The following is a 24,228-nucleotide window of genomic DNA, read 5'->3' as shown; positions in this document are numbered from 1 at the left end:
GTCGAAATGAAAGACGGTAGATGAATTAGTTTCGAATTTATTTTTCATTTTAGTTGAAATAAGAGTTTCATACCTTTGTACGTGTGAGTAGTACACATTTATATTGTACATGAACGTATGTGTATGTGTGCCAGTGTACGTGTAGCCTGTGCAATTATACACATTTATACAGTTGAAAAAATGGGTCGATCTTCTAATAAAGTCTAAAAAGGAGTCTTAATAACGTAAGTCTCCGTGTTACGTTCACAATGGAACAGTACTGCCTGTTAACTACAGCGGGACCGTTCTTTCGGCAGGACAATCGTGGGCTGAGTACATTATATTGAAAAGTGAAGACAAAGTTGTTGAGGAAACGTTCCTATTATTCGATGATTATATATAGAGAACCATTGTCGAAAGTAATCTCCTTCGATGAGACAGGAATTGATACAACGAATGTTCTAGAGGAGAATTTTGGAACGGTAAGTAGGGAGAAATAGAATCGCTCACGAATATCCAGGCTACAAGCGATCGGGAGAATCGCTCACTTTTGGACCACGTAGCAAGCAAGTTGTAGTATGCTTGTCCTTAGTTCTAAATGTATTATAAGACCGAAAGAGCGAACCCGCGCGAAATTTCCCTGTTTTACAGTTCGAAAAGAAACCCCGTTACCTTTAATTGAACGATCCCCTCTTAGTTCTGCGCCGCCTCGGTTCGTCCCCCGTGTTCGCGCAGACTTTTTAAGCCACTTTCAATCGTACGACAGATCTCTCGAGGCGATCGACCACGGGTTTAAATATTAGGACACCTTATCGATAAAGAGGTAGTGAGAACGTTCCGATTATTATTGAGTCAACGGTGAACAAGAGAATTAAACTCAATGCTTAAGACACGCTCGGTGGACACGCTTCGACGTCGCTGGGTTTATCCACGCGACTCGATCGTTCGTGCGGCAAAACGTACCCTTCGGTAGCTCCAACAGAAACATCATACCTTCTTCTTCCTCGTCTCGTCTTTTCTTTTTTCAAAGACGTGCACGTTAGACGCGCAACGAGCCTCGTTTCGCATCTACGTAGAAGAGTTCTCACTAATTCTTTTACAAAAGTTTCTTGCCCCGCACCTCGCCTTAACGACTCCTTAACGCTACTCGATGAAAAGTCCGCGAAGCGACCCCGCGCGACTGCGTAATTATCGTATCATATAATATAATGTATGTATATATATATACATATATATATATATATATATACGTATGTATATTTGAAATGCAGTTCTTCAGTTTTTTCATAATAAAATATTACTTTATATACATTTTGTAAAGGATTAAGGCCCGTAAGGCCGCGTACGCGTGAATTACGCTACCATAACGCGGGCACACGCACCGTACAACTAGTACAACATTGTACCACGATCTCAAAGAATAAATTATTATATTACCGAAATGGCAAAAACCTGCCGATAGAATTATAATATCGCTATATGCGTATTTAAGACGAACAGTAATCCTCTGTTTTTCTGTTTCTTCTCAATATCCAAGAATTGTTTTTATATTCGTTCGAAGAAAATACTTTGAAATTTTCTCGTAAGAAGGCCTCGTACAGTCATAAGTGTATGTTCTAAGTAAAAATTCTGAAAGTAACTCGTCTGGATGCGCGAACGATACTCTAGAAAATTGCTCATGATACATCCAAGTTAAATTACATCGCGTTTCACGTTTTCGCGAACCGTTCGACACGTTCAATCTCGCTAACGACGTCTAAACTAAACTGACCCGTCTTGAAAAATCGTAATCCACCAATTCTGCGGTTTATTCGGTTGACGCCCTAATGGATATAAGTTGCGCGTCGATTGGGGAAGAATGACGGTTACAATGTCTCTGTATGACTGTATGATGTCACTTAGGATGGACATAGTATAATAGCGATGCAAATAAAGCTAGTGACGCGTGGTTTACACGCACGCACGCACACGCGCTATGGGAACGGAGGTATTCATCTATTTCGGAGCTCGAGAACTATTCGTAAAATTCAAGTTCATCATCACAGAAAAGCTATATATATATATTTTTATATATACATATACGCCTATTTACATGCATGCCTCGAAACCCTCGCATGCGGAAACTCGCGCTCGAAAGGAGTATAAATTGAAACTAAATCGGAACGGCATATTATTCTCACTTTGCGTCTTCTTGTTTGTTCTCCCGACGAAACTAATACAAAAATATTACACGAAACGTATTCACCGATCACCTATTTCCGGATTATTCCACCGTAATTAATATGCAGAGCACAAACTAAAAGAAAAAAATGTTCGACTAAAGATGCACAACTTTTAATACATTATACCTGTACGTATCTCTCGCATCATGTCTATTTACAATATCTTTGGCGTTATTCTCAAATAACTTGTCATATAATATTCACGCGTAATCGAATCAATAAATCCGCGTCGAAAGGAACGTGTGTTTCGTTTCAGCTTCCTCGTCGAGACACCGTGGGAAAAGTGTACGACGAGCCTCGAACATGCTTCCGTCCCTTTCAACCGTTACTCTGAGATTCTCTTAACCATCGATCGCATCCGATCGCTAAAGCAAGCATACGGTTTATACCGTTTTTATATTACTAATTGTAAACTTTTGTTTCTCTTCTTATCTCGTCGATTCTAATGGCTTTTAAATTCGAGAGAGACCGGCGACGAGTCCGCGCCAGCACTCACGAACATGCGCTAGCACGATTATTGCGTTTACGGAGTATAAAGTGAATACGAGGTTCTTTTAGATATCGTGAAGTCGTTGACCGCGAACGATGGTCGCACGGAATCCGACGTAAAATAAATCTGACTGTTGAACATCGTTATCACTCATCTTCGATTTACCTCGTTGGATCGATCCATCGTTCAAACGCGGAAACGTAAATCACGTATAAATTCTTAATGAAAGAAGAAGATACTTCGAAAACGTTCATTATACGAATCATTGAACTCTTTGATCGGCTCGTTCTATATCCTACGAAGGAACCACGAACGCTTAATTGAATGTAAAAACGCGCGCGACTGGTTCACCGCGTTACGAGAAAAAGACTTAGTCGCTGTGAAACTAATTACACAGCTGCTAATTGCAATTCCTTTTGGTTTGGAAGTATTACGCTTCCGTAAATTCCGTTGAATCGATGAGTATAAGTATACATAGTAAATTATGTGTATCGTATTATAATATCAGATGTTCGTTCCAAGAAATCGTTCGACCGGTCTCCAGGCGTTTTTCGTTCAGACTCTGTTCATGTTCGCGAAATCTGTATCAGCTTCCTCCTTCCTCGACCCGTTCAAGCATCTCCGATAAAGACTGATTAAAGGCATCGCCAGCAAGAGCACTCCGCTCAACGCGATAAAAAAACCGGCCAGGTAGAACGAGAGATCGTACGTCCCTGTGATGTCGTAAAGCCATCCTGAAACAGTAAATACGCGTTTAAACCAGCTGGCCTCGAGTTCACTCGCTCCCGCAGGACAATGGGACTTGGAGCGTAATTCATACAAGCTTAAAGCCATTGCGATCGTACGATTCATAGAGAGATTCCGTGTTAACGAATTGTAATTCATGTGTCGATATTATCGTGAGAAGTAATGTGTATCTGAGTTTTTTACCAGCCAGCGGAGGTCCCATGAGATTGGCGACACCTTGAACCAGAAGCAGAAGGCCGTACGCGTTGGTGAATCTCTCCAGTGTGATCAGTTCGACAAGAATTATGCTGGTGAGACTGTAATTCGCCCCGATGAACAATCCGAAGGCACCAGAGATCGCGCAGAGAGTGTAATAACTGTGGACCACCATCGGTATTAAAGCAGTCGCCGCGCCGCAGAGAGCCATGCACACCGCGTACACGATGGATGCGTTCACCCATGCTCTGTCACCTGCCCAACCGAGGAGAATCTGCAAGAAATCCCATTATTTGGCCGTCGTTCGCTCCTAGAGTCGTTTCCACAAAGATAAAGAGCTGCTGGTGCATTTTATGTTTCATACAGGAATCGATAGAGGTCGAATGGCTTTTCTTGGAATTTTCTATTCGCACGACAATCCGCGACGCTGCAGGGGACGCGGAGTCCCTTGCATGACGCAAAAGACAAGGTCGAAGAGAGTTCGCGATGAAATGAGATCAGGGCGAGGGTGAAAAGTAGTGACCCGCTGCGTCACTGAGTGACCTAAGACGGGATTGACGTAACGCGGGCCAGATTTAACAGAAACGTTCGATATCCAGATAAATCCGAGCGGCGCGCGTTCCTAGGTTCATGCAAAGTTCCATATTTTAGAATGATGAGACGCAGCTCTGATTACAACGGAAGATAGATCAATGTGAAACGTTTCCACGATGTTTATCTGCTATTGCATAAAGTTCTAAAGAGGATCTGATTCAAATATTATTCCCAGAAGCCCTACAAGCGTACTTGAAAATGTTCGACTCGACTAAAAATAAGAATCGCAGCAGTGTAAAAAGATTGTTACTCATAAGCTGGCCGCGATTGAGATCTTGAATTTTTTAAGAACTCGATTATTACAATGACGAACGATTATTATCTATAGACTGTGCGATGTAAGACGATTCCACGTAATTGAAGAAAGAATATTTATCCAGGCTGTTGCATAAGGATTTAAAGCCCTAGAAAACCGGTTACAATTGAATCCGAATTTTCCATGTTTTACTAATAGAAGAAAGGATCGTTTCAGGAATCAGAACGCGGAGGTCTTTGTTTATTGATCGATAAATAGCGGCACGAGGCGAACTAATATTGGAACGAGGCACAAAGTAGCGGTGCAAAGGAGAACCCGTTGAACAATAAACATCGATATTTAGAATTATCGACAAGTCAAGGGACGTCAAGTTGCACTTGCATTGTTAAATTTCCATGTTGCCGCGATTTCGTGTCGCGGCACGTTTCAACGATCATTATCGAGGCGCGATTAAACGTGGAGAGGAAAAATTCCACTGGAGACGAATATCGTTACCATTGACTACTCGTAGAAAAATGAAGAACATCTGATCTCGTTTCAATGAATCGATTCTCACCTCGCCAGCCATGTTTGTTATCCCGATGACCGAGATCAATATGGAAGCATCTGTTTGACTGAAGCCCATCTCGATCGCGTTGTCCGTCAGATATACGTACGGCACGTCGTACCAGGTGTGAAGGAGGAAGTTACTGATGGCGAACAGCAGAAAACGGGAGTCGGCGAAATGAGAGAAGTCGAGCATGTCAACGATCAGGTCCCAAAACTCCCAGAGACCGGCGTACCAGACGAGTTTGGTCTTCGCCATCGTGTCCATCGACTTTCTATAAATATCGGGGCAACTGGACGCCCGTAGCCAGTGCCGATTTATATTGACCATAGCACCTTTGTGCGTAAGGCTGTGCCGGTGGACTCTCATGTCTTTCAAATGGGCAGTGGGTAGTCTCCTGGAGTGCTCAACGGTGCTCGATCTCCTCGTCGACGAGCTATCCAGGTTGATCTTCTTCAGCCACCACAGCCGCCACGCAGCTTCCGTTTGCTGTTGCACGGTCTGCTCCTCTTCGCTCGGCGAGACCTTGTCCCTGTTCTCATCAGTTTTCAGCTCGGACAAGGAGCTGGGCGTGGGCACGAACCTCGCCGAAAGCGTGCTCATCTGATCGTGCAGCTGTCCGGAGTCGCTGAAGCTCCTCGAGGAGATCAGTAGACTCGGGTAATTTTGCAGTAGCACGTTGTACACGTTCTTCCTCGTACTGAGCAGTTCCACCACCTCCAACGGCACCTTCTCACCGTTCTTCACGAACGTGGGCAAACTCACCAGGCTGGAGAACAGTTTCTCGCCGTCCTCCTCTTCCTGAATCCGAGGCTTCTCCTCCCTGCTGGTAAGGGTGTGCAGCGAACTATTGGCGGAGAACGAGTCCACGCTCGAGCTCTGTACCCTGGTCCTCTTCTTCTCCCGATTCTTCCGTCTCTCCTCGGTCTTCGCCTTCGCCCTAGTGGTGGTCCACTCCAGATCCCTCATCAGACACCCGCAGACGGCCAGATTGAGGAACAGCCCGGCCAAGATCAGCGTCGTGCCTCGCCATCCATACTCGGCCAACAGGTATTGCGTGACCGGGGCGAATATGAACGTTCCGATGCCGCTACCGCACACGGACAGGCCCGTCGCGAAGGATCTCTTCTTGTCGAAATAGTACGCGACAATGACCACGGCTGCGACGAAGCACAGGGACAGACCGAAGCCGGCGAGAACGCCGAAGGTGAAGACCAAAACCTCCATAGAGTTCGCGTAAGAACTTATGACGAACCCCGCGGTAGCCAGAATGCTACCCGCTATAGAGACCCTTCGACAACCGTACCTGTCCGTGAGGAAACTAGCCACCGGGCCGGACAGCAACGGCATCGCCATGAACAGACTACCGATCCAAGCAGTTTTCGATTTTCCCTCGCCGAAATAATTGAGGAACTCCACGTAGATCACGCCAAACGAGAACGTGATACCGTCCGCTATCAAGTTCACCATGAAAGACGCAGCGACGACCACCCATCCCCAGCCGCCGTCCGGTGGCGTGGCTTCGAACTGCCCCAAGCTGGAATTGTCCTCCGAGCTGCTGCTCGTCGACGCCACAGTCGACGGGCTCGGATGCGGCCTCTCCGAACACTGTTCCTGCTGCTGTTGCTGCTGCTGCTTCTTCGAATCCTTATTGAATTGTACGTGGTGCTGCTGCTTGTCCTCTCGCGGCGATTTACCGTTGACCAGTTTCTCGGTGCTCTTCTCCGAGGCCGAGTGCTTCTTCGACGAGAGGATCTTCGTCGGCGAGCCGAATATCAAGTTCCTCTCCGCGAACACGCTTTTACGTTTCGGCGGACTCGACGTGTTCTCCTTGCCGTAAAGGCTGTCTGGTTTCTTCACCGAATTCTGTGCCGCTTCTCTCAATTCTTGCCTCGCCTCCTGTCGAATCTTCGTGCCAGACTCCCCGTATCCGTCGTACGTCCTGTTCTCCAAACAGTTCCGCTCTTCCTCATCGTCCTTTTCGATCGCCGCCGCGTCGTTCTCGTAGCTGAGATCGCTGGACACTTTCGGTCGTTTCTCGGACAGGATCCCTATTTGATCGGAATCCTTCCTGAGCCGGTACGCGTTCTTCACTATCGAGTTCAATTCCAAGGACGCGCTATTGTCGCTACCTTTGCGCGACAACGACTTGCGCGGCGTCTCCTGGGGGGTCCTGTTCACGGAGGAATGCTGTTTCTCGATCAACAGCTCCTCGTCACTTTTCTGCGTGACCTGTCCGTTCCTCAGTTCATCGATACCCCCGTCCTCCTCTCTCCCAACCGTCTCCAGTTGATTCTTGCTCGACTGAGTCACTTTCTTCTCCTCGCCGTTGAACTTGGCCATGTTGCCTGGCACCGAGCCTCTGATTCAACCCCGATGAATCGCACGTAACGGCATCGAATTCTCACCCCCCCTTCGCCGGATCGGTGTCTCCTCGCTTGAAAGAAACACGTGCGCACACCGGTACCAGAGTCACAGTGTACGTCGCGTCGTGAAAAACGATCGTCGTCTCGCGACCGATTCAAAACTGATCTAGTCTCGTCCTTGACTTAAACAACGGTATACACGGCCACTCGTATAGCTGTCTAGTGAACTGGCGGCGTAACGGCAACAGCGACGACGACGACGACCTGGGCAAATTTTTCTGCTTCCTCGTGCCGCGGATCTCGCCTGGACCGCCACCATCGCAAACGTGGCCCAGGGTAAGCGACGCTTTCCTTCTTTTCGGGCCCTGGTTAATCGGGACCGCCTCCTCCTCCGCGTAACGATCGTCAACCCAGGCACCCATACGGCGAACGGTACTGCTTCGGCTCTCGCGGTGTATTCTGCGAAATTAACATCAAACGTTTCAATCACCATTCCATCAATCGTCATTTTAATTGTTCTCTCATTCATCGTATGTAAGTTACTACACGAAATACTGCATCTATGACTGTGTGAAACACAAATTGGATTGTTCTTAGCATTTAACTTTGAGATTATATGATAACGATCGCTCTGACGTAAGGAGCGTTCTATTAAAATCCCGGCTATCGGTTCCATTTTATTATTCAATAAAACTTTACATCTCCGTGCCGCGGTTTTAATTGATCGCGGCTATAAAAGCGTCAAGTGCATCCCAAGCGAATCGATACCGCTTCCCAAGCCCAATGCCATTCCCATTATTAACGAGGATATTCTACGTTCTACTCGGTCCACTCGTCTCACGAAAATCAACAATTTAACAATGAAAAGAATCGTTGATAAAATCATGACGAGTCAATGAGAAACTGGATAACGCACGTTCACCATAATTACATATGGGCAAACAAGTTGGAGATGTTCGATATTTCTCCCGAGTCGGACAGAGGGCAGAAACGCTCGGGTGTAATATGTAATTGCTTTCGTTTTTTTAAACCTAATCTCTACGGTCACGGCGTGTCGATACTTTCAGAGATCTGACAATACCTAATTTAATCTTCGAATCTCGATCGAATCAATTTGATTTAATTACGATCGATCGATTTGATCGAACGTTATATAGATCAGTGAAAATGCAGACGTTCTAGGAGCCACAAACTTTGAAGTCGGGAACACGAGTACGACATCTGAAATGTGCTCCGCGTACAAGTATGATAAAAAGAGTCGGTTCGTTAAACGTTCGTTCCATCTGACCTTGTTTTCAAGTAGCACCAGTTTTTTCTGCCTGTATCAATTGTCCGGCCACTGAGACTGCTGTTAAGGGTTCCTATTTTAAGAACGACACTCCTATCAATTCTATTGTTTGCAGTAAGGGAAAAAGGTAGAATAGACGTTGAAAGAACGTTCGAGCTGCTCGTTTTTCTAACAGCCAACACGCTGGTATATTCGTTACGGTGACCTTAACTCAGTTTAAAAGCTACCATAATAAGAGATCAGTGCAACTTATAACACGTAATAGACTAATATGGAACCTTCTTACAAGCCTGACAAAGACGCCTGACTCTTATTACGTAAACCTTGCGACCGAACCCTCGATCGTATTATCCTCCCACATAAAATATTCGTTTAACCGGACTTGGGATTTATTAACGAAAAGATTTTCTATCGAAGCTGAGAACTGCTCGGCGCGAACAACCTACTGACCCAGCCAGCTACGCGACGATTCATAGACGATCTAACAGAATTGTCTATGTCGAATCGGTGGAAAATCGTCTAGCGACGGGCTCGAGGGTGAAACCCGGAGAATTACTCGGAGGACGAAAACGAAACGAAGGTGGAGAGCTGACGGAAGAAATGACACAGGGGATCGCGAGATACGCACGTGATCATCGCGGCCACTGTTAAATTGATAGCAACTCATACACAATGAACTTCATTTATAATCGCCGGCTCTAACTCGAGCTACTGCTTCGGATAGTTACGAAGATGTGCCATAAGCAAATCTCAACGTCTCTCAGCTTATACTAGCACAGACCCCGTCGGATTCCGACCCATTTGCATTTTCAATACAGAGTAAATCAATATCAAATGCCATTTGTAATTGTACTTGTGTCCGTCGGACGTGCCTCGTGGCAAATACGTAGAATTCATTTAATCGGATCGTCAGATGTATCAGTTATTATTATTATTATTATGTCAAACGTTCAATCAATATCTAGTAGCTGTTAAGATTTCAATGCTTTCTCATTGCTATTTTATGGTTTTAAGGGTTCGTACAATCTTAAATCTGTATAAATCGTTATCTGAACGGTTATAACAATTATTGTATGAAATTTCACACAATGAAGAGTAAATGGGAGAAAGCAGAATGAACTTTCTATGGAAATTGAAGTGTTAAATGGGGCATTTTGCAAAACGCCTTATCTACAATAGAACGGTATCTACGTACGCTGACTCGTGTATAGCGAGACATCATTATCAGACTTCGAAACTCGAGGACATTTTCGAATGAGCGATTGTTCGCCCGAACGTGAATACCGAAACCTGATACGAACCATCGCTGTATCACTGGCTTTCTTCAAGCTAGACACAATAACAATTATTCTTGTTACCCGCCGGAATATATCCATCGACAGAATTCAACCGTCGACGTAATTTCATGTAAAATAATCTATAATAATGCCTGTCCGTAACAACAATTTCAATTTAATTAATTATCGTAGTAAATGTGTAGGAATGCGCGGTATTGACTTTACAATTACAAACACCACAAATTCCTTTATGAACCGTGTTACCAATTTATTAGATAATAAATTGATAGCATGTGCAGCTAACGAATAATAATAATAATAATAGGCAAGATCTCGTGCATGAATTACCTCGCAGAGGAACACAGCTTTCAACAACTGACTTGGGGATGGTCGGATTTTGTCAACATCAATAAAATGCCAAATAATCATATGTAACTCATTAAATATCGAAATTTGAAGAAAAGTGCACTATTTTTAATTATAGGAAATGCGTTTTTCTAAGGTACATAAACTTTTCGGATTGACTGTATAGCCAATACATCCTTCACGTGGAGCGTTGCATCATGCATCTCCACGAAAACAATTGATAAGAGAGATCGATACGATCGTGCTTTCTAAAAATAATGTATCTCAAAGAGGAGAAAAATTATCCGCATTTTTTTCCTCAATGCGCAGAGATCGTTATCTGGAAACTAGTGAGCCGAGTCTAACGAAGGCTCAAGGCGGCCGGTAGGAAAAGCCTCGTCTTAATTCGTGAAAATAATTGTGGGTTTAGCGGGTGACCTCGATCCAAAGCTCGAGGAAGAGGTCGATTTACTTTGCGGGCGAAACTTATGCTATCTTAATAAGCGGATCGCACGTGAACCAAGAAACTCGAGACTGGGAACAGAGCTATAAACCAGCCGCGTCGCCTGTACACAAAAACTTTATAATAATAGAAAATAACTTACGACCGAACAAAGGCATTGTCAAATTCCAAAAGCGAGCTTGACATTTAAATGTCATCGATTTCGAATATTAACATGTGCATTTAACAAGCGTCCCTTGCTATTTATACGGTTCATAAATTCGTCGCTGCAGAACGTGAAAGATTCACGAGACTCGGTATTAGAATTACGGTAACTTGGCAATTGTAAAATAAGCGCGCGGCAAAGTGACGATAATCGTCTGATTTTGGTACCGCGTACTTTTGATTAAATGCATTTCTGTAGCGAGGCTCCTTATGTTTTTTGAGGTTTTCCTTATTTAACGCCTTGCGAAAAAAACCTCAAAAAACTGATTTCTCGAATTTTACCGATTACTACCCCCCTGGTTGAGATGTAGGGTTAAAAATTGGAGTGAATGTTTCGTTTTTGATAAGCTATCGAATGGCGTAAGCGGTGCTTCATTCGGCTCAAAGGCACTTTTGACCCCCTCATCCAGCTAGGCCCTTTTAGAAATTCTGCAAGCCAATTAAAAAAGTTACTACATCTTGAATTCTTATGTCGAATGACAAAATTTTATAATTTTGTATAATTCTTAATACATGATTTAAGAATATTTTAAAGTTNTAATAATAATTTTTTCTAAAAGTTCATTGCATCAAATATTGGACACAGCTTTTTATTAGATGCCTTAAACTTTTAGCAGAGCTCGTACGGCTCATACAACCTTAATTGCATTAGCGATTAAAAGAAGCGCCCGTGGGAAGAAAAGGAGAAACGTTGCGTAATACTCGAACAGTTTACCGTTAATCAGCTTTAGGAAGTCCCTGCCCGTAGGTGTCATAAATTAACGCCTCTTCAGTTATAAAAAAAATTTACGCTTTTCTTTCCATCTGAGAAAAATCGTGGAAACGGATTGAATGTATAATAATTCGAACGTAATAAATGAAATTGAGAGAAAGGAAACGAGATCGTGCGACGCGGTTGTTAAAAGTCGTGTAGCGACAAAATGCTCCGGTCTGAAGAAGCGTTTACTTTTCAGAGGCTACAAAAGATATTTTAATACACGCGCTCTGAACAAGTATGACACAAAAGAGCGAGCACGGATCGTGCTTTTGTTGCAAAGGAACGTTTCAGCACCGAGCTGACTGCGATGCTACGAAATCAGATCAAAAAAATATCTGTCCGATATCGAATAAACTTTATTTATATTCCCTGACGCGATTATATGAAACGGACTTAAATCGAACTTTTATTAATCAACGAACGACGGTCTATCTTTATGATCCCGAAAAAATGAAAAATTGTACGAGATCGCGCAATTGTAATCGGTTATCGCTGATAACGAAAGCTTCAACTTTCGATCTTGCCTTTCGACATATTTTTTCGTAGCCCTGAACGATTTTATGAGATAAGCTATCGATGACTATCGATCACGACACGTGATCTAGTATTCCCGATCAATTATACATCTCGAATCGAACCGTAGACCTTTTCTAACCTCCAACGAAATTTGAAACCGTGCAGTCGTGCATAACGTTTAACATAAAAAAAGTCAAGTTGACCGTGACATCATGAATCCAGCCACGATCCAATTGTCTCGCATGTATTTCGAAACAGGACGATCGCTTCCTGTTGAAAACTGTTAATAATGTTACAAACGACGGGACACCATTTATCTCGTTTGTTTCCCCCATCGGCTATCTTATTTTATAAAGGGAAGGTTCGACGATTCGTAATCACCGTTCCGGGAAACCGTGGAAGCCGCATGCTTCTGGGTTGGATGACAGTCGAGCGTTAATCGAAGCAGTGACCAACATTTGACCGGGAAACTATGAACCTTCATTATCAGCGTACGCGGCGAGACAAGGAGAACGAACTCGTGGTACCGCGTGCCGCATTTAATCGTTCTATCACACCAAAAAGAATATCGATCCCGCGTGCTCGTTACGTATATCTCACAAACATCGATTACGCTCCGTTCACAATTTTTCAATTACAGAACTTTCGAATTTACACGTGAGATCACATAATTAGATCTCGTATCAGCTTAATATGACAAAATAACCTTAACGATGCAAGTACTAAATTTAAACTGATGAAAATTACATTTATCAAATGCTCTCCTGTAAGTTGAATTAAACGTTAACACGGAAAACAAATATACTAAATGTAGATGTTTAGTTGCATAATAAAGTAACGTCATTATAAGACGTTTGAACGTTCTCCAACGATGATTTCGAGTTTTACTACAGACGAAATCACTTTAGCCTAATCGTTTAAATGATTTCCGAGTGGTACTATATATTAAAAAGCCGATTATTTTGATACATAACTTGAAAACAAGTTTCAAGTGCACTTTAGAGAACATTCTCAATGTACGTGAATAAGATACGTATGCAATAATTACTGAAAATCCGATGCTCGTTTGATAATACACGATTGCTCCATAAACCTACTTAGATAAGAGTAATTTTGATTGCCATTTTTAAAAACACTTCTTTCTACTTCGTCTCGTAAAGGAAAATCATGTTTCTGTTAAGAGAAATCATTAAGGTAAATATCTATGTGATATTAAAGTTATGGAAAGACATTCTAGCGAGTAGAAATTGTAACGTGGAATTCAAACGTTTATCTTGGAGTTATTGAACACGATACTTAAATTTTAATTCTGTTTACAGTCGCGAATCGTATCGCAGTTTTACCGTTTCGGCAGTGACATTGTGCCAGGAGACTAAACGTACCATCGTGCGGCCGACACCAGTTCTTCTTATCCTAAAATAAAAGTTCCAATGCCGGGAAGCGTCCTCGGAATGCACGTACACGCCGGAACGTTCACCGCCTCGACACGTATTATATCCCCCGTTGAATTTCACAATGCAATGTTACTTTCGGTCTCACGTGCGCGATAAGATTCACGTTGCCTCTTCGCGATCGAATTTTCACTGGAATAAAAACATTCGCGAGATTCCATAACAGATTCTTCACTCTCGGGCACGTGTCGGCCAAGAATTACGCACTCGTTCCGCTCGGGTAACCTTTACGAAGTTTATTTACCGTCGAGTTCTCAAGATTTATTTGAGATCGAGCCCCGTCGAGCGACTTTTCGACGTCCTGCGAAATCTCGTCGCCAACATGGACGCAAGAATACGACACATTTCACAAAATTCTCACGATCCCGCTAATCTCCGCCGACTCGTATCGTTCAAATTTTAGATAACGTTTCTGGTACACGTATGTATCAGAGATTCTCCACTCTTCCTCCAAGTTCCACGATCTGACTTTCAGTACTTTCCGTCACTAACGACCAGTGAGAGAAAAGAAACACACTCGATTCGTTTGTGAACGGTAAACGGTGGAAAAAAGAAAACACCGGTCTATATTCGAATTATCACGAGACGAACCAAGAAGAACGAAATTAAATTTAGCTCGACGATAGTCACACAAATATTCTCAACAACTGATTTCTTTTACATTACAATCACGTTACAAGCTATTTTCAGTTAATTAAAAACGAATACTACGGGTCCCGTCATCACCACCAGGAGACGTGAAACATTTTCTGAGAAACTGTCGATGATATTTTATTCGTACACACTGGATCGATCCGAGCGTCCTTCTGCACTGTATTCCGGTTTCGGAACGGGCACGTACGCCGTGTGTAAACACGAAAGTTGGTACTTTTTTATTTACTTAAAACGAGATCGCTCCTCTCGTAACGGTGTCCCGTGGAGGAGCGGCTCGGATGCGCGCTTCGGGACGGCCGAACTAATACTGATAGCTGGGAATGCTCTCGCCGAAGCATTAGGAACTGTTGCCTCCTACAAGATGATAGGGAGTTCTTCGCCTCTGATCTCAACCGCGTCTTCCCCCCTTTATACGATCACGCGTTCGTCGAGGAACACCGATGACGCGGACACGAGATTGAGATTACGATAGAAATTCTGACTTCTTCCCTGTTCCGTTTATTTGCAAGAAATGTCAATCATTCGATTCGAACACGATGTACTTAAACAAAAATGTATAGAATCGTTTTAGGAAAAAAGTCATCAAGTTCTATACAATCAAAATAATTACTCGTTTTTCCCGCTAATAATTAATTTGCATTTTTACTAGTTACGTAGAACTGATGTTTAAAACCACAAGTGACATTCATTATTTATGTAAGATCAGACTGATTTCCTCGAATTAGGTTTATACGATTTCAAGACATGATTTAACGCGACACTTTTTAAGGTCTTAAAATTGTGATTATTATTTAAGCTGATGTCAAATTAAAGAATCGGCGCCAACACTAAATGCAACAATGAAACGATGTTAATGTACGTCTTGACAAAGTTTGAAAACGATAAGTTTCGTAGATTATCTAAAGATTTATGTGTATTTACTTATTGATTGGTAACTTTGCACTCAGGAGAAAGTCATACTTATTATTAGAATACTATGAGTAATCTCTAAACCTATATACCATAAATCGCAATCCGACATTTACTGTTTGTTGTATTTATTTACAATTTTTTCCTCTATTCTCAATTCGTTTAATTACGTTTACGAAATTACAATAAACGTTCACCGATCCATATCGATTCTTTTCAATCTTACAAGACATTTCAATTAACCTGCTAATGATTAATTTGAATTGTTGATTGCACGTCGACTTGAAGTTGAGAGAACAAGGAAAATTATTTATAATCTATGTTATTTGCAGCTCACTTAATTACATTCACGATAAGACAATATGTTCACGACGATATGTAGAAATATGTTCATAGAAAAGTGTCTATTCTTTTCAACCTTGAGAAACATTTTAATTACCTGCTTAACGAGTGTTTTACGTCGATTTGAAATTTAATAGACAAGGAAAATTTACGCGGAGGAAAAACTCGTGAAGGAAAACGATGTTCCCGGTTCTAATTTAGAGCTTCTTTAGTCTTTCGAAATTGATTATGTATGCAAACGGTTGGACTAAGTTTTCACGAGCTCGAGACAAACGACACGATTCTGCGAAGAGAACGTGCTAAATCGTAGACAAGCGCCTGAATTTCGTATTCGAATAAATTCAAGACTAATCTCTAACTCCACATGCCACGTGTTGCACGTGCATCGAATATACATTCTAGGCGGTCGAACTTCAATTTATTGGATCACACCCAACCTGATTTTCGGCACAGACTTTTAATTAGGACTTTCACTGAAACGATGTTCAATTAATTATTAAGCATTATTTGATCTCGAAAGTTCGACTAAACCATTTGACTAAAGTATTAATCCAGAGATAAGGATACTTTAATTGCCGTTAGGTTTGAAGTGCTGTGTAACACGGATTAAAATAATTTTACTAAAATAGTACAACCTCGATGAAAGGTTAGGAGACTGATAAAGGCAGCGAACTTTAAGTTCCTCAGTTTCTTCTAACTATAATACTTTTATCTGCACGCACAGTACGCGCTATATATTTATAATCGACGCTACCGACGTTTGGCACAGTTTACGGAGCATCTCTCATTGGAATGGTGCATTCGCGTAAATAGATAAACCCTTTGCGCGTCAATAAGAGATAGGGAGACGTTTATCATGAATGATGGTTAAGGATAACAGTCGTAAAATCTATAGAGATAAAGGAAGCAGAGACTGAAAATCCGTGGAACGAGAGATTGCGATCCAATGAGGCGTACGAGAGGACTGCGGAACACGGGTGCATAATTAGGCCGTGGCTACTGTGAGATCGTTGGAAACCTTTAAAAAGACTCTTCCTCATCGGAGAAGAACACGAGAGATCCCTCGAGAAGCCTGCATTGCGGACCTTCACAACACGCGGGACGCGTGATTTCCTCAGAAAACGAAATTTAGCACAACTAATGTATTAATCAAAAGCTTGCATTCGAGAATGAAAAATAAAAGAACGTATAAAAGAACGAGGGCTTTTAATTACTTACAATTAGGTACTAATGCGTATTGCTCCAGAGAAAAAGAGACTCGAATTAGTAAACAGGCTCCTCAGTCGCAGTCGTAATTATCTCAGTAATCAGAGTACTTGTGTTTCAATGATAATTATTCAGGTACTCGACGCGTAACTCCGCTTAAAAATATTCGATTAAAATAATTTTCATAATTATTGCAAATATAATACAAGATCATGCTTAATATAAAACTGCACGGTTTAATTATATTGTATTTGCTTGAATAAAAGTGGCGTATGAATCGATAATATACGTTGCAAGTTTTTATGTATCTAGCCTTCGATATTGTTACTGAATTAAGTCTCGTATCAGTAAAGATTCCCATGTATATTTAGACGCTCGCATGCAAATTAGCGACTTGCGTATTAAACAGAGTTCATCGTACATTTCATCTTCGCTATCATACCGGAACTAACGATACAAATATAACGCGTCTAAACTTAACAAGAAGCTACCAAATGTCAGTGAAGTGATCGTGCTAGCCAGACTATTCGTTTCAAGCAACGAACTTCTATTGACACTCTACTAAACAGTAGTATTGTTTAAAATAAAAAACCCCCCATTTATCATTACGAGATGCAAACGAGATTTGTTCTTAGCATAGAATCGCGAGCAGGACGTCTTTCTTTTGCAAAGACGAGGTTAAACACGTTTCGATGGCGTAGATCGTTCTCTTAAAGGGAGGATATTCAGGTAACGATGTACGCTCAATTAGACGAGATTGAAATAATAATTGTAAACAAAATAAGCATCAGCTGATCAGCTGATCGTGTTACCATAACCGCAATGGCTGCTATTGATCTTGGCTCCCAGCTCCTTCGCACGCGCGTGCTGCGTTAAAACCCCTACCTGTCTATTTCCACGCACGCGATTAAATCAGACTCGTACCTCTTCTTTCGCTACTGATTTTACCGGGTATAGAAATGTCGATCGTACTTACCAAAAGTCGACCTGCCAGGCTGGAGTGAATGCTAAAAAACTGCTACACACTCCATAGCACGCGCGGGAAACAATAAGTTGCAATTAATAGAGGGTAGGCGAAAAGTGATCGCTGTAGCGCACGAAAGATTGTAAGCACGGCCGTGAAAAAGAAGCGTCGGCTTGGAAGACGATGAGACGAGACACGGTTCACCGACACGAGGTGAAGATGGTTTGCGAGGTTTTCACGGTGAAACCGGAAACGCGAAATTTCGAGAAGCGAAGAGAGAAAGTAATAACGCGACGGGGAGAAGACCGATGATACGTGTTTTGTGACCGTGTCTCAAGTCCAGGGTGAATTGTGATGTAGTTGCGCATGTGTGTCGGCGCAACCCTTCTTTCGACACTTTCATTGGCCGTTTAGATTTACAGGGACGACGCGAAACCTTTGCGCGAAACTCGGGCGCAAACTTTCCACGCAAAAATATCTACCAAATTCTTTCTCGTTACGTACCTACGTATTTTATCTGTACCGTTTGATATAACGCACTTTATCAAATAAACCTTTTTATTCTACTTAATCCAGTTGTTAATAGCGATAGCATATCAATCCGTAACATAATTTTTAATTGATAATAAAGATAATCCTCTTTTGATTTTTTCGGTGTCACAATTATTTATCCCTTATGAAAATTCTTCTGTAAGAAGTCTAAGATATAATGCACACCATATAGAAAATGTTTAATTGTGTTTTAATGAGGAAGATTTACTTTGATAATTACAAAAGTATTCAATACAACTTAGATAAAGTTGTTTTGGATTTTAATAACAATAATATAAGAAAGATTATGCAGAAGATTCGGAACAAATCCATACTAGCGGCATCTGCCACCTTCCTGTTCTATCATGCTAAAATAAGCGTGTATAGTCGAGTTCGTATAAAAACAATCCGAAAATTCTGTTAATTTCGTTTAGTTCGTTCGTATAATTAGAATGTCAGACGAATCGGAATACGAAGTGGAACCGGAAGAGTTTGATATTTACAAACGTAAATATCAGTTGCTGCTAGATAGATGTGAAGTTTTACAACAGGTTTATATTTCATTCCTATACACTGCGATTCGCATAATCGTTTAATGATGTTAATGGGACGAATAATTTGTTAACTGTAGGAAAATGAAAGACTCGTGTATCGCATTCAACACGTTAGGAAACTTCTTAAACGTACGAGGAAGGAGAAAAAGTTAGTTGCACTTTCAGGTTATCCTTTGAATACTACTGCAGTATTACCTACTGCTCATACTTTAAGATAATGAGCGTTACACGTGATTTGTGGACTGATGAATATGAAAATAATTTTATTTATAGATTTTTAATCGATCGTTTGGATCAACACGGGGATCGTTGGCGAGAGGCACCTATGGGTGTCTTGGAAGAAAACAATGTATTCCAAGTGACACCTAAGCCTGAGAAAGGCTCGAAGGCTGCGGGTCACAATGCTAAAGAAGAAAAAACGAAAAAAGGGACAAAAAGAAAAGGAACGAAAACGGATCCTAACGCGCCGAAAAGACCAGCGAATCCATTCTTTCAATTCTGCCAGGAACAGAGACCGCGCGTTATGGAACGCTTAGCTGGTGAACCGGAACCAAGTAAACAAGAACTCACCAGGCAATTAGCAACAACTTGGAAGTCCCTCAGTTCGGAAGATAAAAAGGTTTGTATTAAAATGGAAACTGCATTACTTAAGTATTTGGATTCGAGTACTTATCATAGTTTCTCTGTTTCAGGTCTATTACGATATGTACGAACGATCCAAAGAGAAATACGTTGCTGAAATGCAAATTTATAATAAGAAGTCGGAAGACGCGCCGAGTCAAATGTCTTTAAATATAACATAGTATTTTGTATTTAATATATTTGTAAATACGTAATTTATAATCATATATTTGCACATATGTTTATATTTATGTATAGAAAGGCAACATAAAGTTTTATAAATAAGTCAAATAAAAACTTTGCCTCGGAAGAACGTTGAATGAAAATTCTGTGTATATATAAACGACCGACTTTGTTGTTAATAGTAAAAAATTTATGCTTTGAAATTATCTTTCTCTCTTCTGAGATACGCCATCGTCTGGATCGGATCTCTTTGCTCTGTGTGATCCATCACCGATTGTTCGTGAACTCGCATAAACGGATTTGTCAGTTTCTCTTCCTGAATAGTACTCGGTACCGTGGGGTTATGCTTTTCACGCTGTATACGAACCCATTCGATTTTCTGACGTATCGCTTCGTTTTCCGGCTCCACATGTTTGCCAAACTTTAAATTATTCCCTGTGTACTCGTGCCCGCAATACACTTTCTGTAGACAATATATAATATAGAATCCAAACGGTGAACGATGCATACACGGATGCTTACTGTTTCGTTAGGTAGCGATCCCAAAATCTCTATAAGAGCTTTATACATTTGATCTGCGGTACCCTCAAAGAATCTACCACAGCCACCAGCAAACAGGGTATCCCCTACATACATCAACACTCGTTAGCTTCTGATCAACGAAGAAAGTAACTCTAAGTAATTCGTTATACCAGAAAAAACTGCAGGAGGATCTTGATCTCCTGTAATGTAATAACATATGTGCCCACTGGTGTGACACGGTGTCGCCAAGCATTGCACTTGCAATCTCCCAATGTTGAAAGTATCGTTGTGCTTCACCTTGCAAGTGAGAGCCTCTATTCTATCGTCCCCCCCGTATACTTGAAGATTGTTAAATTTCTTGCACAATTTCGCATTGCCACCAGCGTGATCCCAATGATGGTGAGTGGTCAAAACCTTCGTCAGGCATACGTTATTATGTTGCACGGCAGATGCAACGCTATCAGGATCGACTGGATCAACGATAGCTGCTTCCTGCGTTGCTTCGTCGATGATCTTTTGAAGGAACAGATCTCAATAAATGAACCACCCACAATTCTTGGCAATCGTGGGAGTCTTTAAAGGTTTACTTACAAGATACATGTAATTATCTTGTAGTGCAGGTAGTATTTGGACCTTCATATTCGGTTCGGTTATTATTATGGAAGAACAGTGAGTTGCATTAAAACCATTCGCTGAAATACTTCTCGCTAAAAGAACGGAGATCTTTATTGATACAATATGTAATTAGAAGAAAGCCAGGAACGATCGTGGTATTAACATTGAAATACGATTAGTTGGCTTTGATTATCACCATGTTACATAAGCTATCTTGTGACAGCAATGTAATTTTCATATAGTCATGATTCCGCGCAAAATGCGTTTGTACCAAAAAAATGTAATGATCATGGAACGAGCCAGAAGTGAAATTGATCGAACAGATTTCGATGAAAATGAACAAAAATTCTGATATACGTAAAAGGAACGTGGAAATAAGATGAACAACGAGAATAGATAAGATCAAAAAAAGGAATAGGTACCCTTAAAGTATAAAGATGTTAACGTGTTTTCGAGCCAAGTAGGACAAGCACGGAACATCGTATTGAACATGACGTTTTACAGATTTAGTTAAGACTTAAACAGATTTTGTGCGATAGTGCGTTTAATATCAGACACCAAGTGCAGCGTTACTTGCCTTGTACCGACGTAGTACCGCCAGTAAACAACTGGACTCAGCTGATCGGTGCGATACGATGCCGGTGAGGAGACGCAGGTTATACGGGCGAACGATTGAATGAAACACTGTTGACGTATGAACGCTGCATGTATATTTAAAAAATAAATATCGAACGATCTCCTTTTAAAATGACTGCGACCAGCTCGAAAGACGTTATGATAATCGAAAACGATGATCGTCAAGGTATGTAATTGTTATTGAAATAATACTTGTGACTATTTGTTAGTCATATGAATTTTTTTCATCAGATGTCGAGGAAGACGAAATCGTCGCTATAGACTATGAGCTGAGGCAGATCGAGAACGAGATACAGAAACTTGAAGATCGTAAGAAAATTCTTACTCAACGCAAGGAGAAACTACGGGACGATGCACTTTTGAGGAAGAGTCTGTCCATATCGAAGAAGGATTGGAACAAGGAAGACTTCAGCTGGTCGAGAGACCTGAAAAAGGCTTTAAAGGATGTTTTTAAAATAGATAAACTAAGAGAGTTACAGCTGCCCACTATGAATGCGATCATGTCTAATGAAGACGTTATTTTAATCATGCCTACCGGTGGTGGTAAAAGCTTGTGCTACCAGCTACCTGCCGTTATTAGTAAAGGCATCACGATAGTCGTATCACCACTCGTTTCTCTAATGGAAGATCAGTTACACGGTTTGCAGAAAGTCAACGTGCAAGCCAGAATGTTGAGTGCAAAAAGTGATAAGGAAAATGTAAAGACCGTGATGAACGCGCTCTTGGATAAGAAATCAGATATAAAATTAATTTACGTAACTCCGGAATACATGGCAAAGTCAAATCGTTTCATGAGCAAGTTACAAAAAGCCTTTGAAACGAAGCGATTAGACCGTTTCGCGATAGACGAAGTTCATTGCTGCAGCCAATGGGGCCACGATTTCCGACCCGATTACAAGTTCCTGGGAATCTTAAAGTCTATGTTCCCAGGTGTACCGATTCTAGGTTTAACGGCCACGGCTCCCGCTAAAATCATAGTGGACGTTCAAAAAATGTTAGACATTCAAGGCTGTTTAGTTCTGAGGGCGACTTTCAACAGGCCGAATCTGTATTACGAGGTTCGCCGTAAACCGGCGGACAAAGACACGTGCTTAGATATGATAGAGAATTTGTTAAAGAACAGGTTCAAGGATAAGTCTGGAATAATTTACACGACCACGATCAAAGACGCGGAACAATTGACCAGATATCTGAGAGCGCTGGGCATAAAAGTCGGGTGTTACCACGCGATGTTGGAAGCAGACTACAGATCCGAAGTGTATTCGAAATGGATATCTGGGAAATACCAGGCTGTGGTTGCCACCATCGCTTTCGGATTAGGCATCGATAAACCGGACGTGAGGTTCGTCATTCACCACTGCGTCTCGAAATCGATGGAGAATTTCTATCAGGAAAGCGGTCGCGCGGGCAGAGACGGGAAGAAGTCGGCGTGCATAGTACTGTTCAGGCTACCGGATGTCTTTAAATTGAGCACGATGGTGTTTCAAGATAAGGTCGGCTTGCAGAATTTATACAAGATGCTGGCGTACTGTTTAGATCAAACATCGTGCAGGCGTAGTTTGATCGCAAGTCACTTCGAGGAAAGTTGGACTCGTACCGATTGCGCCGAGATGTGCGATCATTGCAAGAAACCGAAAAAAGAGAAACAGGTGGACGTCGCTCCGTATTGCAGACAGTTGTACGAAATTTTGACGAAAGCGGTACAGAGCGAGACGAGATTGACCGCGTTGAAGCTGCTGGATGCTTGGTACGGCAAGGGCGCGTCGGCGTTACGCGTTTCCTCTGTGCCAACGCCGAAATTCACGAGGGAATCGGGGGAAGCTATAGTAGGATATTTAGTCGTCAATGGTTACTTGCAAGAAGATTTCCATTTCTCCGCGTACTCCACGATATCGTATTTAAAACGCGGGCCCAAAGCAGCGTTGGCGCTCGACAAGGCTCATCAGATACTCTTTAATTACGAATTGCACTGATATTTATAGAAATGTACATAAGAATCTGTGATATAATTTATCGATTACAGTCGACTATAATGAGACATCAACTCGGATTTTATAATGTTCCTGGCCATCATGTACTCTACTCATTTTATCGATATTTTTATATAAAAACAATAAATAATTTGAAGCATAAAGATTGGTACTCGTTTTTATGATAAAAAACATTCGATACGAAAGACCGAACGTGTGATTCGAGTAGAGGTGCGAGGTGTTTTACGAAATCGAGAGAGAAATGATTCAAACTGAACGCGAGGGGGAAAATCAATAAGAACGGCATATAGAACGGTGGCAACGGTATGTCGGCGTGGCGGATAGTAAGCCAACCACCAGGTTCACGATCAGATGGAAATATTGATTCTGGATAAGGGGCATCTGTGTCCTGTCTGTTGGCAAACACGTTTCACTACATCGTTAAGCTAGTGCATCGTGAAAGTTTTAACGAACCGGAGGAACGCTACGATTTGACAAAGATCCTGCATCTGCAGAAGTATCTAGTCGTACACCCGTGCCTTGCTCATTCAAAGCTCGATCGCATCTACGACGAACAGTGACGTACCGATGATACAAGTTTTCATTCATGAATTCGTTCGAGTGAAAGTGAACGTGATCAACGTTTTTAATACACGATGAATTCCTGATGACCTGCGAAGCTCTTCGCAACGATCCTACGACGTGTCACCCTCGTGACGACGGGTGTAAGCGGAGAACAGATGGAGTCGGGAATTTCAAGCGTTTGAGATACACGCTCCATACGCATACGTATAGTTTTATCGGTTACGTGTGCGTATCAGAGT

The 24,228-nt window shown here is 41.9% G+C and overlaps 4 protein-coding genes across 9 annotated transcripts in view; 2 read left to right on the top strand and 2 right to left on the bottom strand.

Annotated features, from left to right (window-relative positions):
* Nucleotides 1-21: 21 nt before the first annotated feature.
* LOC108632434 (uncharacterized) lies at nucleotides 22-18,301 on the bottom strand. 3 transcript variants are annotated; one of them, XM_018037021.2, is made up of 5 exons: nucleotides 13,942-14,681; nucleotides 13,629-13,829; nucleotides 5,040-7,855; nucleotides 3,622-3,907; nucleotides 22-3,425 (listed from the first exon to the last, which is right to left on the bottom strand). In XM_018037021.2, the coding sequence occupies exons 3-5, from the start codon at nucleotides 7,371-7,373 to the stop codon at nucleotides 3,247-3,249; spliced, it is 2,799 nt and encodes a 932-aa protein (XP_017892510.1). In that variant the 5' UTR covers nucleotides 7,374-7,855; nucleotides 13,629-13,829; nucleotides 13,942-14,681; the 3' UTR covers nucleotides 22-3,246. The 3 variants fall into 3 exon arrangements, with proteins under 3 accessions (XP_017892510.1, XP_017892508.1, XP_017892509.1); XM_018037019.2 differs by lacking the exons at nucleotides 13,629-13,829; nucleotides 13,942-14,681 and adding an exon at nucleotides 17,785-18,301; XM_018037020.2 differs by having other exon boundaries at nucleotides 13,629-14,681.
* Nucleotides 18,302-18,622: 321 nt separating this feature from the next.
* LOC108632415 (high mobility group B protein 6) lies at nucleotides 18,623-19,791 on the top strand. The gene is made up of 4 exons (XM_018036982.2): nucleotides 18,623-18,854; nucleotides 18,935-19,005; nucleotides 19,131-19,476; nucleotides 19,550-19,791. The coding sequence occupies exons 1-4, from the start codon at nucleotides 18,756-18,758 to the stop codon at nucleotides 19,658-19,660; spliced, it is 627 nt and encodes a 208-aa protein (XP_017892471.1). The 5' UTR covers nucleotides 18,623-18,755; the 3' UTR covers nucleotides 19,661-19,791.
* LOC108632412 (hydroxyacylglutathione hydrolase, mitochondrial) overlaps nucleotides 19,708-24,228 on the bottom strand; it is a 14,514-nt gene continuing 9,993 nt past the window's right edge. For 2 of the 4 annotated variants that reach the window (XM_018036975.2, XM_018036978.2), the window contains 4 exons: nucleotides 20,775-20,890; nucleotides 20,354-20,696; nucleotides 20,184-20,287; nucleotides 19,708-20,124 (listed from right to left, as the gene is read on the bottom strand). In XM_018036975.2, coding sequence (XP_017892464.1) covers nucleotides 19,852-20,124; nucleotides 20,184-20,287; nucleotides 20,354-20,696; nucleotides 20,775-20,890 — 836 coding nt within the window. In that variant the 3' untranslated portion in view covers nucleotides 19,708-19,851. The other 2 variants (XM_018036980.2, XM_018036979.2) reach the window with 2 other exon arrangements.
* LOC108632414 (ATP-dependent DNA helicase Q1) lies at nucleotides 21,474-23,407 on the top strand. The gene is made up of 2 exons (XM_018036981.2): nucleotides 21,474-21,600; nucleotides 21,666-23,407. The coding sequence occupies exons 1-2, from the start codon at nucleotides 21,546-21,548 to the stop codon at nucleotides 23,405-23,407; spliced, it is 1,797 nt and encodes a 598-aa protein (XP_017892470.1). The 5' UTR covers nucleotides 21,474-21,545.

This window comes from Ceratina calcarata, unplaced genomic scaffold (genome assembly GCF_001652005.2).
Source record: "Ceratina calcarata isolate Rehan_Ccalc_2016 unplaced genomic scaffold, ASM165200v1 scaffold154.2, whole genome shotgun sequence".
Classification (NCBI taxonomy): domain Eukaryota; kingdom Metazoa; phylum Arthropoda; class Insecta; order Hymenoptera; family Apidae; genus Ceratina; species Ceratina calcarata.
This window is presented reverse-complemented; position numbering and strand designations above follow the sequence as displayed.